This window comes from Podarcis gaigeae (genome assembly GCF_964106915.1).
Source record: "Podarcis gaigeae genome assembly, chromosome: 13".
NCBI classification, from domain to species: Eukaryota; Metazoa; Chordata; class Lepidosauria; order Squamata; family Lacertidae; genus Podarcis; species Podarcis gaigeae.
Window position 1 is genome coordinate 50969506 of NC_139689.1, and position 13520 is coordinate 50983025.

At 43.9% G+C, this 13520-nt stretch overlaps 1 protein-coding gene across 37 annotated transcripts in view; it reads left to right on the forward strand.

The window, feature by feature from the left end:
- Positions 1 to 13520, forward strand: part of FHOD3 (formin homology 2 domain containing 3) — a 320858-nt gene that overhangs the window by 54647 nt on the left and 252691 nt on the right. For all 37 annotated transcript variants that reach the window (XM_083708964.1, XM_083708967.1, XM_083708979.1 and 34 more), the window contains exon 3: positions 2219 to 2283. In XM_083708964.1, the coding sequence (XP_083565090.1) occupies positions 2219 to 2283 (65 nt within the window). The remainder of the gene's footprint in view (positions 1 to 2218; positions 2284 to 13520) is intronic.

A 13520-nucleotide genomic window follows, 5' to 3' on the forward strand; every position in this document is an offset into this window, starting at 1 on the left:
AGTAAGGCAATCAAAGTTCATATGTACAATATAACAGAGTGGTAGCAAGGACCGTCAAGCCGTGTGTTCAAAACAGATGTCTGAGGACAGTCTCACAATAGTCTTTCAAAAGTATCAACAGAAGACATCTCAAAAGTTTCAAAAGTAAAGTCTCTCAATAGTTTTTCAAAAGTTTCAACGGAAGACATTTCAACTATTGAGAGACTTTACTTTTGAAACTTTTGAGATGTCTTCTGTTGATACTTTTGAAAGACTATTGTGAGACTGTCCTTAGGCATCTGTTTTGAACACAAGGCTTGACGGTCCTTGCTACCACTCTGGTATATTGTACAGTGGTACCTCAGGTTACAGATGCTTCAGGTTACATACGCTTCAGGTTACAGACTCCGCTAACCCATAAATAGTACCTCAGGTTAAGAAGTATGCTTCAGGATGAGAACAGAAATCGTGCTCCGGCAGCACGGCAGCAGCAGGAGGCCCCATTAGCTAAAGTGGTTCTTCAGGTTAAGAACAGTTTCAGGTTAAGAACGGACCTCCATAACGAATTGAGTACTTAACCCGAGGTACCACTGTATAAGAACTTTGATTGGCTTACTCCCATAATTTGAATGATATCATTATTCTGTTATATATTTTCTATTCACTATTAGCCTACGTGTTGTGTTTGTATTGTTGTGATAAAGTTGTATCAAGCCTGAGTAGGACTTCTTTACAGCCCCATTCAGAAGTTTTCCCTAAATGTGTGGAAATAGCACATGGAGAGAGTGCTAGTCTAGGTCATGCATATTCTCCCCACTCCTAATTGTCCCTGCCCGCCCTGGGCTTGCCCACTCTACCGTACCAACCTTACCACACGAAGCAGAGAAGGTCGGGGGGGGGGGTTGTTCTGAAGTGCATTCACCACCTGAACAAGCTTGGAAGCCTCCCTCTGGAGACCCAAAAGTGCAGGATTAGTGATAGCCGCAACAGGAAAACAGGAAACAAGGGCAAGCCTTAAGGTGTGTTGTTTAACTGTCCTATTTAGAGATGTTGCCAGGATTTGTGAGTGCTTGGCTTGGAATGTGAACTTTGGCGACTTGCACTGTTTCAGCCTTTGGAGTTCTCGCTTGAGCCAGAGGAGAGCTGCACCCTTTTACCCCCCACTTGTTCGCCCACTGTTTAGAGGGTGCAGACTGCAACTTTAGCAACAACAGCAGGCTGAGCAGGTCTGACTTTGCCTCTTCCCTGGCACCTTGAATACGGTTACAGCAGTGACCCTGGAGCCCTGGGCAATGTGATTTCCGCAGGATGCTTGAAAAAGTCTGACAGGCGCTGCTGCCTCCCTCTGCCAGAGCAGCCCCATTAACCTGCTTGGTAGGCAAGGGGACTTGAGAGGGAATTGGACCCAAATGTGCCGCCCTGCAACACCAATAAGCGTTTGAAGGGCTTTAAGCAGTTTTCTGGCTTGTAGGGAACTTGCTCGCTTGGATGAACCCAAGTACAAACTGAGCCCAGGGAGCTCATCATTCCTAGCTGTGTTTGTTTTTTCATGTATTTGATGAATATGTAAACGTTTCTGTCCGTGCTTTCTGGCAAAGAATAAATAAGCCAAATGGACTGTTTTTCTGGCGCAAATCGGTCGAACAGTTAAAATTGTGTGTGTCTACCTCTATCTTTTGGAAGGGACGCGGATGATGCTGTGGGTTAAACCACAGAGCCTAGGGCTTGCCGATCAGAAGGTCGGTGGTTCGAAGCCCCGCAACGGGGTGAGCTCCTGTTGCTCGGTCCCTGCTCCTGCCAACCTAGCAGTTCGAAAGCACGTCAAAGTGCAAGTAGATAAATAGGTACCACTCCAGTGGGAAGGTAAACGGCGTTTCTGTGCACTGCTGTGGTTCACCAGAAGCGGCTTAGTCATGCTGGCCACATGACCCGGAAGCTGTGTGCCGGCTCCCTCGGCCACTAAGGCGAGATGAGCGCTGCAACCCCAGAGTCAGCCACCACTGGACCTAATGGTCAGGGGTCCCTTTACCTTAACCTTTACCTCTATCTTTATTTATATAGATATAACATATTCTTGTTTAATGTGGTAATAGAGTCCTTGCAGTTTCATGCATGCTTTTATAAAAAAAATTGAATACCTGCCATTGCTGAGAGTGTATATAGCATATTAGATGATTCACTGAGATTTGCTTTAATTAGCTCATCATTTTTTTTCTATTTTTACCCCCCCCCCCCCCAGCAGGGGCAAGAAGCACAGTGTCATTTTGAGGACGCAGCTTTCAGTCAGAGTCCATGCCTGCATTGGTAAGTGAGTTTCCAAGTATTTTGATGTGGAGAATGAATGGGAAGCATTCCAAAAGCAAGAATCTGTAGCAGATGCACAACTTTACCTTCTGTCATTCTGTTGCTTCCTGAAAACATGTTGTCTGCTACAAAATAAAAATAGAATAATTCTTATCTGTTTAATGAATGCATGCAAGATAAATTTTAGTTCTTGTAATTCTAAGGAGCAGTTCTGAGTCCAGTGATTACATCAGAGCTTGGATTTGGGACTTCCCAATCATGCCACAGAAAGTGAGCTTTGAATTCCATGTGCCTTGCTGGGTCAAATCAAGAGCCATCTAGCTCAGAGTTTATCTATATTTTGATTATTTTATTATATCCACCTGCTTTAATAATTCTGTGCTCTTTGACCATGTTTCAGGTCTGCTCAGTTACTAGCTCATAAATTTGGAAGCAGGGTGAATATTGCGTGTTGTTGTTTTTGCTAGAGGAGCACACTTTTGCTATTTGTAGATGTTCAAGAATATCTGTAATAAATTTTTTTGCATGGCTCATCAAACTGCAGTTATTTGTATCTGCCTCATTAGGTCTGCTGGTTTGAGATGGTGAGCTGTGGAATTGTAGGCTGGCAGCAAGCTACTGTATTTTAAGAGGCAGATAATATTTATTGCTTTAAATCGTGCAGCTCTTGGCCAGGCAAACTGTCATTACTGCTGTGTCAGTGACTGGAAATAGAATAGACTATTGCTGTCAAAAAGGAAGCCAAATGAAACCAGTGTGTAGAAGGCAGCTCATGCGTATCAAGTCCTGCCAACTCAGCACAAGTGAACGAACGCCTGTGTTTTGGAGCAACATGCATTGCAAGACTGGGTGTCTTTTTAAACAGGACATTACTTCTAGCAGGTGATAGCAACCAGGAGAGGTGGTGGTGTTTATTAGGACTGGATTTTCCTGGGAGGCCTGTGTTCAAATTCCTGACTGGACATCCAGTGAAAAGTCACTTTCTCAGCTGCCCTTTGGATTAATTTCAGAATGTAGGAGCATATGAAGCTATCTTACATGCTGTCATATAATAATAATACCTTTATTGTCAATGTAAACCTGTGTACAGTGAAATTAACTGAGACTCCCTCCCTCCCACACAAACACTCAATCTCATTGCACTCTGCGTGCTTGTCGTACAACACACCAACCCCGAAAGTCAGTTGCATTATATTATTTTCCGTTCAGCAGCCTAACAGCTCATGGATAGAAACTGTTTTTTAGCCTGTTGGTACAGCTGATTATACTTCTATATTTCCTGCCCGAGGGTAGAAGATTAAAGAGGTGCTGGCCGGGGTGTGAATCATCCCTGAGGATTTTTCTCGCTCTCCTAAGGCTTCGATCCCTTGCGATGTCATCTAGCGGACTCAGGGGACAGACCGTGATATCATGTGCTGTGTTCACCACCCGGTGTAAAGACTTTCTGTCCGTGGCTGTCAAGCCAGCATACCACACTGTGATACAATATGAAAGGACACTTTCTATTGTGGACCGGTAGAAGGAGGTCATCAATTGTTGTTTAACATTGTTCTTTCGCAAGACCCTGAGGAAATGGAGTCTCTGTTGGGCCTTCCTAACCACCTGAGTTAGATTGTTTTTCCAAGTGAGGTCTTCACTAAGGTAAACTCCCAGGAATTTAAAGGAAGAGGTTCTCTCCACATAACCCCCCTGATATACAACGGGGCTAGTTCCCCTCTCTTCCTCCGAAAGTACAACACCATCTCCTTTGTCTTGGTAATATTTAGGTGCATGTTATTCTCTAGGCACCATGTAGATACTTTTTGAACCTCCCCCCTGTACGCTGATTATTTCATAATCTAGAAAAGTCATGTTTGCTGCTACTTGCAGAGGCCTTTCCCAGTGCTCCTCCCGCCTGATTTCCTTGCAACTGCAAATGTTGGGGACTGAATCTGGGATTATTCTGTGGAAAAGCAGCTGATCTATATTTCTTCCCAGACTTATTGTCTGTGTGTTGTAGCACAGTCTTTTTTCGACTAACACGTTTATGTCAACATGGTGAAATGCATTCACAATTGGGGGAGAGACTATATAGCCCTAAGCATAAATTGGTGGGTGCAGTCACAGACTTGACTCCAAAACCCACAGGAATCTGGAGATAAAGCCTTGGAAAGTAAAACAAGCACTTTCATGCTGCTAGCAGGTAGCATCCATTTGATTCTATCTTCACATCTGTTGGTGTGGACCTCAGTGGCGTAGCGTGGGTTGTCAGCACCCGGGGCAATGCAAGTAATTTGCGCCCCCTAACCCGTGGATTTGCGCCCCCTATCCTAACCCTAACCCCCAGATGTTGCACCCGGTGCGGCTGGCCCCCCCTGCACCCCCCACGCTACGCCACTGGTGGACCTGGATGGAGGCTGATGGTCTGCCAGCCAAAGTTTCAGTGAAGAGCGGTAGGGGGGTAACACCTGAAAGTTGCCTCTGGTTAGTAAGTCAGGAAGCATCTACAGTCGTACCTTGGAAGTTGGATGGAATCAGTTCTGGAAGTCCGTTCGGCTTCCAAAACATTTGAAAACCAAAGCGTAGCTTTTGATTGGCAGCAGAAGCTCCTGCAGCCAATCAAAAGCTGCAGAAGCCCCATCGTATGCTCGGCTTCCAAAAATAGTTCGCAAACCGGAACAGTCACTTCTGGGTTTGCGACATTCGGAAGCCAAAACATTTGACTCAGAAGGTGTTCAAAAACCAAGGTACGACTGTAGAAGGAAACTAATAGTTTGTCCGGTCTGTCCTGCTCACCTCTCAGTTGCACCCAGAGCTCTGCCTTTCTTCATTATGTAATGAGCAATATTCAGATTGTCTAGAAAATCTCAGGTAGCAAAAATTTGTGAGACATTAGAACTCCATAGGATACTTTGTGAAGTATCCCTTTCTGTGAAATGAGAATTTTCATCCATTGTCTGTTGTGAAAGCGAGGCTGCAAAGCACTTTGTAGAATGGAAATGAAACAATGTACAGTGGATGCTCGGGTTGCGAACGTGATCCATGCAGCAGGCACATTCACAACCTGCAGCGCTGTGTCTGTGCACACCTGAGTTGCGATTCGGTGCTTCTGTGCATGCGCAAAGAGCGATTTAGTACTTCTGCGCAAGTGCCGAAACCCGGAAGTAACCCATTCTGGTACTTCCGGGTTTCGGCGCATCCGTAACCCAAAAATGCGCAACCTGAAGTGTCTGTAAACTGAGGTATGACTGTACGCATTGTAAAGTCCTTTGGCCAATGATATACAATCGTACAACAGTTCATTATTTTATTTATTTCATAAAATTTATATACCGCTTGATTGTAGGAAAAAGCCTCAAGGTAGTTGTAATGGTTCTAGAGGTTGCTCGTGCGTAAGTTGCCACCACTCCTGGCTGGGTTACCTGGTTGAACCCTTTCTGTCTGGACAGCCCTTCACTTCGTGGCTGTCTCAGTCGCTGGCAGAATCCGTCAGTGGGCGTTTCTTGAACTTCTTCCAGCAAAGAAGTTCTTTGACGCCGAGTCTCCTCCTACTCTCCCTGCGCGGAAGTCTTCTGCGCAGGGAGGGTGTGGGCAGCGGAGGACCCGTGCTCTCCCCGCTGGTCTCCGGTGAGGAGTCCTGGAGCCTCCCCTCCGATTCCCCCATCTGCCCCCCCCTTCTCCACTGGTGTTATGCTGATTTCCTTCCCCAGCAGATGGGCTGCCTCTCTCCCTACTGGGACCCTCTCTGGCATCCCTCTGGAGCCTTCCCTCTGCCTCTGGCTCCGATGGCAGTTCCCTGACAGTAGTTTATAAAAAAGATAAACCAATAACATTATCACTAAAAAAAATTACAACCGTGATTTAAAACATACAGAAGGTTAAAACCACAATAAAACTACCGAAACAAATTAAAACTCCTATAAAATAGTAGCATCATTCAAGGGTACTTATTCTACACTACCTGGATTTTCATGTGCAGGCATGCCTTGAGTTCCTTCCAACTCTATGATTCTATGATTTCTTTGCGGCCATCAGTTTGGGGGATTTACTGTGGTAGAAATAATATAAGTGGGTATATCTGGGTTTCAAGAATGGTTTGCTGCTAAAAGAAAAAAATCCATGTTGCAAGGACACAGGTGATTGAAACAGCATGGAGTGTGTGGTTGTAGTGAAAATGCATAAATGCTGATTTGTTGGTAGCATTTTGAGAGCATGGCAGATTTCAGAAAGGCCAGCAGAATTTTTGGATCAGTGTTCAGAGTAATGGAAGTTAAATAGAATACTGTCAGTATTCAAGTTTTTGTAGCCTGAACTGTAAGTGGATTCTGTCTGGACACATCCTCACCTTAGCAGGTGATAGTGGTGCTGTTGAAAAAAAAAGAAGCTTTTGACATTATCATTGTGAAATATTTGTTTTGAATTTCACAGTAGAGAGAGATAATTTACTTTGGTTCTATGGATCTTGGCACTTCCTCATACAATATATAATTTTTATTTTCTGCCAAAGTGTTAGGCGTGCTCATTCAGGAGCCATGGGGCACCAGAGGCCATTTGCAGTGCGGACATGGATTTCGGCCAGTTTATAGGTGGGATAAGACTAGGAATATGTTAAACTTGTCCCTTTACATCTAGGATATTTCTGATTTCCTTGAACTGACATTACGAAATTTGGTAATGATAATAATGTGGACTCAAATCATTGCTGAATGTAACGTACGTGTGTGTGTGTGTGTGTGTGTGTGTGTGTGTGTGTTAAGCATTTTGCTTAATTGTGCGTTGTGCTCCTCACTCAAACCAAAAGCCCCAAACCCAGACGTCTCTCAAAGCAGTGCAATGCACACTCAAATAATTGTTGTAAACTGCATGTACACTAGCCTGCAGCCGCTCTCTCCTCCCTCACAGATATAATAAAAGACCCGTTGGCTGATCCAACAGGATGCTTATTTGAATAGCAATTATACAACATTCTTATCAGATATTTGTAACACCCATAGTTGCAAGGTTAGTGTGGGATTCCACAACATACTTTTTGGCCGTGGGCGGCTTTCCACATTTCTGGTTGTCAGCTGCAACACAAACACAGGAAATTTTGCACATATAAAATGTAGCAGAATTCTTAACATGGCTCCTGTCGGGAACTCTTTCCAAAGGCTTTATGATGGTGAAACGGATTCTTCCACTCACCCACGCATACTAGCTGACTGAAGAGCGACACAGGTTATCATGGAATATGTGTGCTTTTGCTTTTAGGGAAAGTCTAACACTGATACCATGAGCAATGTATATATTAAACTGAAGCTAGTCTGAAGGAAGAAATAGCAGTATATTCTGCCAGCCAGAAATACCTCTTTATCTCTGTTCAGAACCAGAATTACCATTTTCTCTCGTAATTCAGACCATGTGACCGCCCAAGTCATGACATTTGTTTCCTGTCCATTCACACATCAACAAGAAACGAAAGCTTTCAGTGGTATCTTGCTCCAGTTCCGTATCATTCTGCTCCTGTGCTGTCTTTGGGCCAGAAGGAGTGGTAGCGAACCACTTGGGGTGATTAAATGAGCTAGCCTTTTATTTTAAACTGTGGAGCCCAGGTAGAGCACACTTCCTTATGAAAGTGAGCCATGGGCAACTTACAACTGCCAGGATCAGTGCCTTAACGCAGGGGTCGGCAAGGTTTACCTTGCCTGGGCCGGTTCACTCCAGCGGAGATCCCTCCATGGGCTGGATCGCCCGTACGCCCGCGATTTCCGGCATCTGCGTCTGCACAGATGCAATTTCCGGCACCGCAGAAGTGAGTCCCCGTGCTGCACCAGTTTAGTGCAGCATGCAGGGACTCACCAAGCAGACGGCTTGTTTGGGGGGCAGCTCGTGGGCCAGTTAAATGACCCCCATGGGCTGCTTATGGACCCCTGCCTTAACGCCTTCCACATGCGATGCGCCTGGAAGATTTTGGGCATCACAAGGCAAGGTAAAGGGACCCCTGACCATTAGGTCCAGTCGTGACCGACTCTGGGGTTGCTTCTGGGTCATGTCGCCAGCATGACTAAGTCACTTCTGGCAAACCAGAGCAGCACACAGAAACACTGTTTACCTTCCCGCTGGAGCGGTACCTATTTATCTACTTGCACTTTGACGTGCTTTCAAACTGCTAGGTTGGCAGGAGCAGGGACTGAGCAATGGGAGCTCACCCCATCGTAGGGATTCGAACCGCCGACCTTCTAATCAGCAAGTCCTAGGCTCTGTGGTTTAACCCACTGCGCCACCTGCGTTTGTTTGAGACAGAGTCTCAAACAAAGATGAGCTCTTTGTCTCATGCACTGCTGAATGAGTTATAACTCACGCCCCATTGTCCAGTAAGTTGGGCACAGGCCAGCCACACCCTGCCTCAGAGCTGAAGCCAGCTTTGCACATATCCTATAAATAATGGTAATTCACTAGGCAAGTGGTAATTATTTCAGATTACGTGAAGTAATCTTTTGCTGTTGATTAGAAACTTTATTACCATTTTTTAAAAAGGAAACAGAAAGCTTTCTGTGAAATTCAGATATTATTGTTTCTGGACTATAAAATTAAGGGAACCCTATCAAACCTTTATTAGTGAGTGATTTACATCTATAATGTGTTGCTTATAAATGCAATTTGAAAGCCTCCAAGAAGCTCAAGAAAAGCCATTATTTGGGTTTTTAAAAAAGGAATATTAGAGATATATACCAGTATTTATTTATTTGTTTTGTGTTAGATATACTTCAAACAACCCACTTCGAGCTCTAAAGGAAGAACAGGTAGAGAGCATTAGATGCTTACCAAAACCTGCAACTAATTTGGGATTTGATTTAAAGGGAAGGAAAAGCTGCCTGGAGAATTTGCTGGAAGTGCTGTGCTTTCATGTTCAGATGCAAGGCGAAGGGAAGAGCAAATCGGAGTGAGCCTGAGGCTATTTTATCTCCTTGTACTGAATGTGCTTAACAAACAAACAAACAACATGCAGAACAAGGGGGTGAGAGGGAAAGCAGAGAAAGCATTGGAGGCGATTGGACTAGATGACCCTTGGGATCCCTTCCAAATCTACAGCTCTATGATTCCATGAAAAGCAGGGGTTTTAAATGCTAGCAGTTTTAAATTGAGCAGAGGCGCCTGCTAGCACATGGGAATGCAACTTGCTTTGGAGCCGTTCCAACGCAGAATTGGTGATTCAGCTCCCTGTCAGATTGAGTACAACATGAAACAGTGCAAAGCATAATTTTAAATCATTTTGGTGGTGGTGTCAAATTATGAATGTTAAGATTACTTAGACTGTGTGATGAAAGAAGGTTTCTGCATCCATTGGATGCCAGAAAAATAGAGCAAGGTGGGGAAACATTTCTTTTCTTTTTTAAAAGAACTTACCTTTGAATATTTGTGGGTGTGTGCAGTTCCTATCCACTCGAAACTATGATGTCAAGGATCCACACCAGAACATTCTCTCTGTATGTAGGAAAACTGCCTTTCTATATTATGCAGAGTCCTCTTGACAGGGTACTATTTAACAGCTTCTTTGCCTCCATTAAACAGAAGTACAAAGCATTCTAGAACTAGAGGTCGTAGCCTATACTTGAAATTTCATTGGGTGTTTTCCATTTTGACCCTCTATTCTCCTCATCCTTTTGTTAGAACTTGTAGCTCTGGGCCAGAAACGTAAAGAGAGAATTCCACAAAGCAGTTTGAAAAAGCAGGTAGACACGTGGGAAATGTAAAACTTCCCCGTGAAATGTGTCGTACTCAATTAATTGACCCAGAAAAATGGCCAAATATTCAGGGTCTAAACATTTCAGTTGCGGTAAATGGTTTGAGGAAAGCTTCCAGCTGAATCATAGTATCTTTATTAGCAGGGAGTCAGACCGCCATACATATATCAAGCTAATTCAGGGAAAATTAGGCGTGTTTTGAGTTTCGTTGAAGGCAATGGAGCTCAGATGCTTTGCTGCTATTTGAGGCAGCTCCTGTGGTTTCACGAGACTTTGGTACAATCAAAGGCAGCATCATGGGCCAGCACCACCAACGATTTATAGATGGCGGGCACTTCAGGAGGGTCCACTGCCAGCCCCATCACCTGCCCATAACTGTTGGGAAGACATGGATTGCCCCAGGAGGGGCTCGAAAGGTGTTTGCCTGTGGGTGGAGAATAGGAAAGAAGAGAAACAGCGAAAGAGGACACAGGAAAAGAAACAGATATAAAAAGGAAACAGTGCATTGCCTCTGGAAAGAAGCATCTCCTGGAGTAAATATATGAACTATTTGAAAAGTAATAGTAATGAACAGATTACACTAGTAGGATTGCAAGAAGTTTTGTAAGGAGGACTATTTGAAATATTACAAGTAAGACTATGAGGAGAATTATTAGTTAACGATAATTAAGAGTAATAGGAAATTAAGAAATACGGAATAAGTGATAAAGAACAGAAAATCATCAGAGGTGTTGATGGAAGTCAAAAATATTGTATAAGATAAGAAGTTATGTTATATGAATGTTGGAAATGATATGTTAAACTAATATATATATATATATATAAAACAAAAAAAATTCCGTCCAGTAGCACCTTAAATACCAACTAAGTTAGTTCTTGGTATGAGCTTTCGTGTGCATGCACACTTCTTCAGATGCGTATACCTATCTGTGTATACACACACACACACACACACACACACACACACATATATATAAAGGAAAGAAGCATCTCGTTGTTGGGACTGATCATTGCCTGATTTGCATGGAGAATCTATTTTAAAATGTGGGTTTACATGTGGGACACCTAAGACCACAAGAGTGTCTTTGAAAATTTGGCTGAATTAATTTACCTCCAGAATACCGTATTTTTCCATGCACAGTATGATGACACCTCGCCCCAATTTTTAAGTTTTATACATGGATTTATACAGTAAGTCTTGGGTTAGCTGGTGGCTCCTGATGCCTCCTGCGCCACCAAGGGTCGTGGAGCTGGCTGAGAGGTGAGATGGTGCCAAGGCGAGGAGGGAGCTTGGCTGCGGCATGGAGCCATCGGCTCTCACCGGCTGAGGCGAGACACATACGCAGGCTGGAGAGGCAAGGTGGATCGAGTGGTGGGTTGAAAAAAAGCTGAACAACTTTTGGGACGATTTCTCCCCAAAGCTGAACAACTTTAAAATAATGATTCTAAATTCTGGGCTCCCCAAAGTAGGGGTCGTCTTATACATGGGGTTGTCTTATACACCAAAAATACGGTAAATCAGGTAATTTTTAGTTAATATTGGGGGAGCTTTTGCATGCTCACCTATCTCTGTTCTAAAACAAAACTAAACAAATCTCTACTTCCAGGTAAGCATGCATCAAATTGCAACCTTAATCTCTTATGGCTTTTTAATACCCTACCCCTTTGACGATGTTTGCTGCGCTAAGTACTCAGTGGAAAAGTGAAAATTAGAGGCCCCTCTGGTGTATTTACTGGTGTAGTAGTCGGAAGCAAACAGACGCACGGTTTCTGGAAGCCTTCTCAAAAAGTCAGATATGGGAAAAGCAACGACAGCTGGCTGCCGTCTTACTCAGATCGTGCTCAGCTTCATCTTCTTAGAGCAGCTTGGGCTGTTCAGAATAAGATCTCCTGTCAAGGGAGGATTGAGGTAAACCGAGGACCAGGGCTGCGATGCGAAGGCTGACCTCCCCCCATTCCCTGTCAAAGGCAGAAGTCTTCTACCGCCCAGCCTGCTAGTATTCTCTTGACATAAGGTCATGCTGAAGCAAACATCTTTCTCTCTTCCCACCTATCCAGCTTTCCCACTCCCTTGTTCTTAAGATTTAGGACTTTGCTACTTGGACCATCAAAATCTTAGTAGCAGTCAGATTAACGCAATCATTTTTATTTTTATTTGCTTTATGTACTAATTTGAAAGTTTAGTTTTACAAATAATTAAACGTAGAATGATTTTATCCTTTGCCAACTCTTCAGAGATTTTTTTTTAAAAAATACAAAATATCCAAAGAAAAATTAATCCTTTTCTTCAAAAACCGTTGTATAGTTTGCAAGCATACTTAATAGGATTTTCTTTAGCTCTGCTCCCCCAAAAAACTGAGTAACAGAAAACAAGCTAATGATTAACATACCTAGCTTTATAGAGTTTATTCAGTGCCCCCTTTTTTCTGGTTTAATTTTTAAGAGGACCATAAATATGAAAATGAGCACCAGGTGTTCTTTCCCAAGTCACCCATTAATATTCATTAGGTTAAATTGGGCCCAAGCCCTTTTGGTACATCATTTCTAATCAACATCTAAACCTACCCCATCATGGTTGCTTTCAAATAAAGGACCACCTCTGGGTGATTAAGAAAAGGCACCAGATGCTGAGGACTCAAACTTCCACCAAAGCTCCAGTCAGCATGGTGAATGGTTGGGGAGAATGAGAGTTGAAATGTGGGATATCCACAGCAGGTTAGCCTCTGCTAGGTGCACGCAGGAGCTGGATTTGATCAGCACAAAGCCTTAACGCAGCAGAGGAAAGTTTGCTCTGTGCACCTGCCCAGCACCTCGTCCTCTGATGTAAAGCCCTGAAGCTGGGCCCTTGTGGATCGTTTATATCTGCAAGAAGCCACCCAGCTTCCTTAGGTGCGTAGAAGGGTATGCATTAGCCTGCCTCTGCAATGTCACTTCTTCTAACAGATGTATATATTGTAGATGTACACATTGGTTCTACCCCAATATTCATCAGATTGAAGTATATGTGCTGCTCAGCGGATAAGAGCAGTAGGCTTGGATCATCTAGGCGCAAATTTGCATTCTCAACTGAAAATCCAAATTTTGTTCTATAAACTTGGGTTTTACCTGCAGGAAATTCTGATCTGCATTGGCACGTGAAGTGGGGGCGAGGGGCTCTTCTTGAACCTGGATGGGTGTAGAAACCTCTGACAATTGCGTAGCTGGAATTGACTTTACAAAGTTAAGAGCTGCATTCATTGTTCCGTCCCCTTTTCCCTTTGAGCCCACCCCATAACTGACATAAGAGAGCCAGAGTGGTATAGTGGTGAAGAGTGGTGGACTCGTAATCTGGGGAACCGGGTTCGCGTCTCCGCTCCTCCACATGCAGCTGCTGGGTGACCTTGGGCTAGTCACACTTCTCTGAAGTCTCTCAGCCCCACTCACCTCACAGAGTGTTTGTTGTGGGGGAGGAAGGGGAAGGAGAATGTGAGCCACTTTGAGACTCCTTACGGGGAGTGAAAGGCGGGATATCAAGTCCAAACTCTTCTTCTTCTA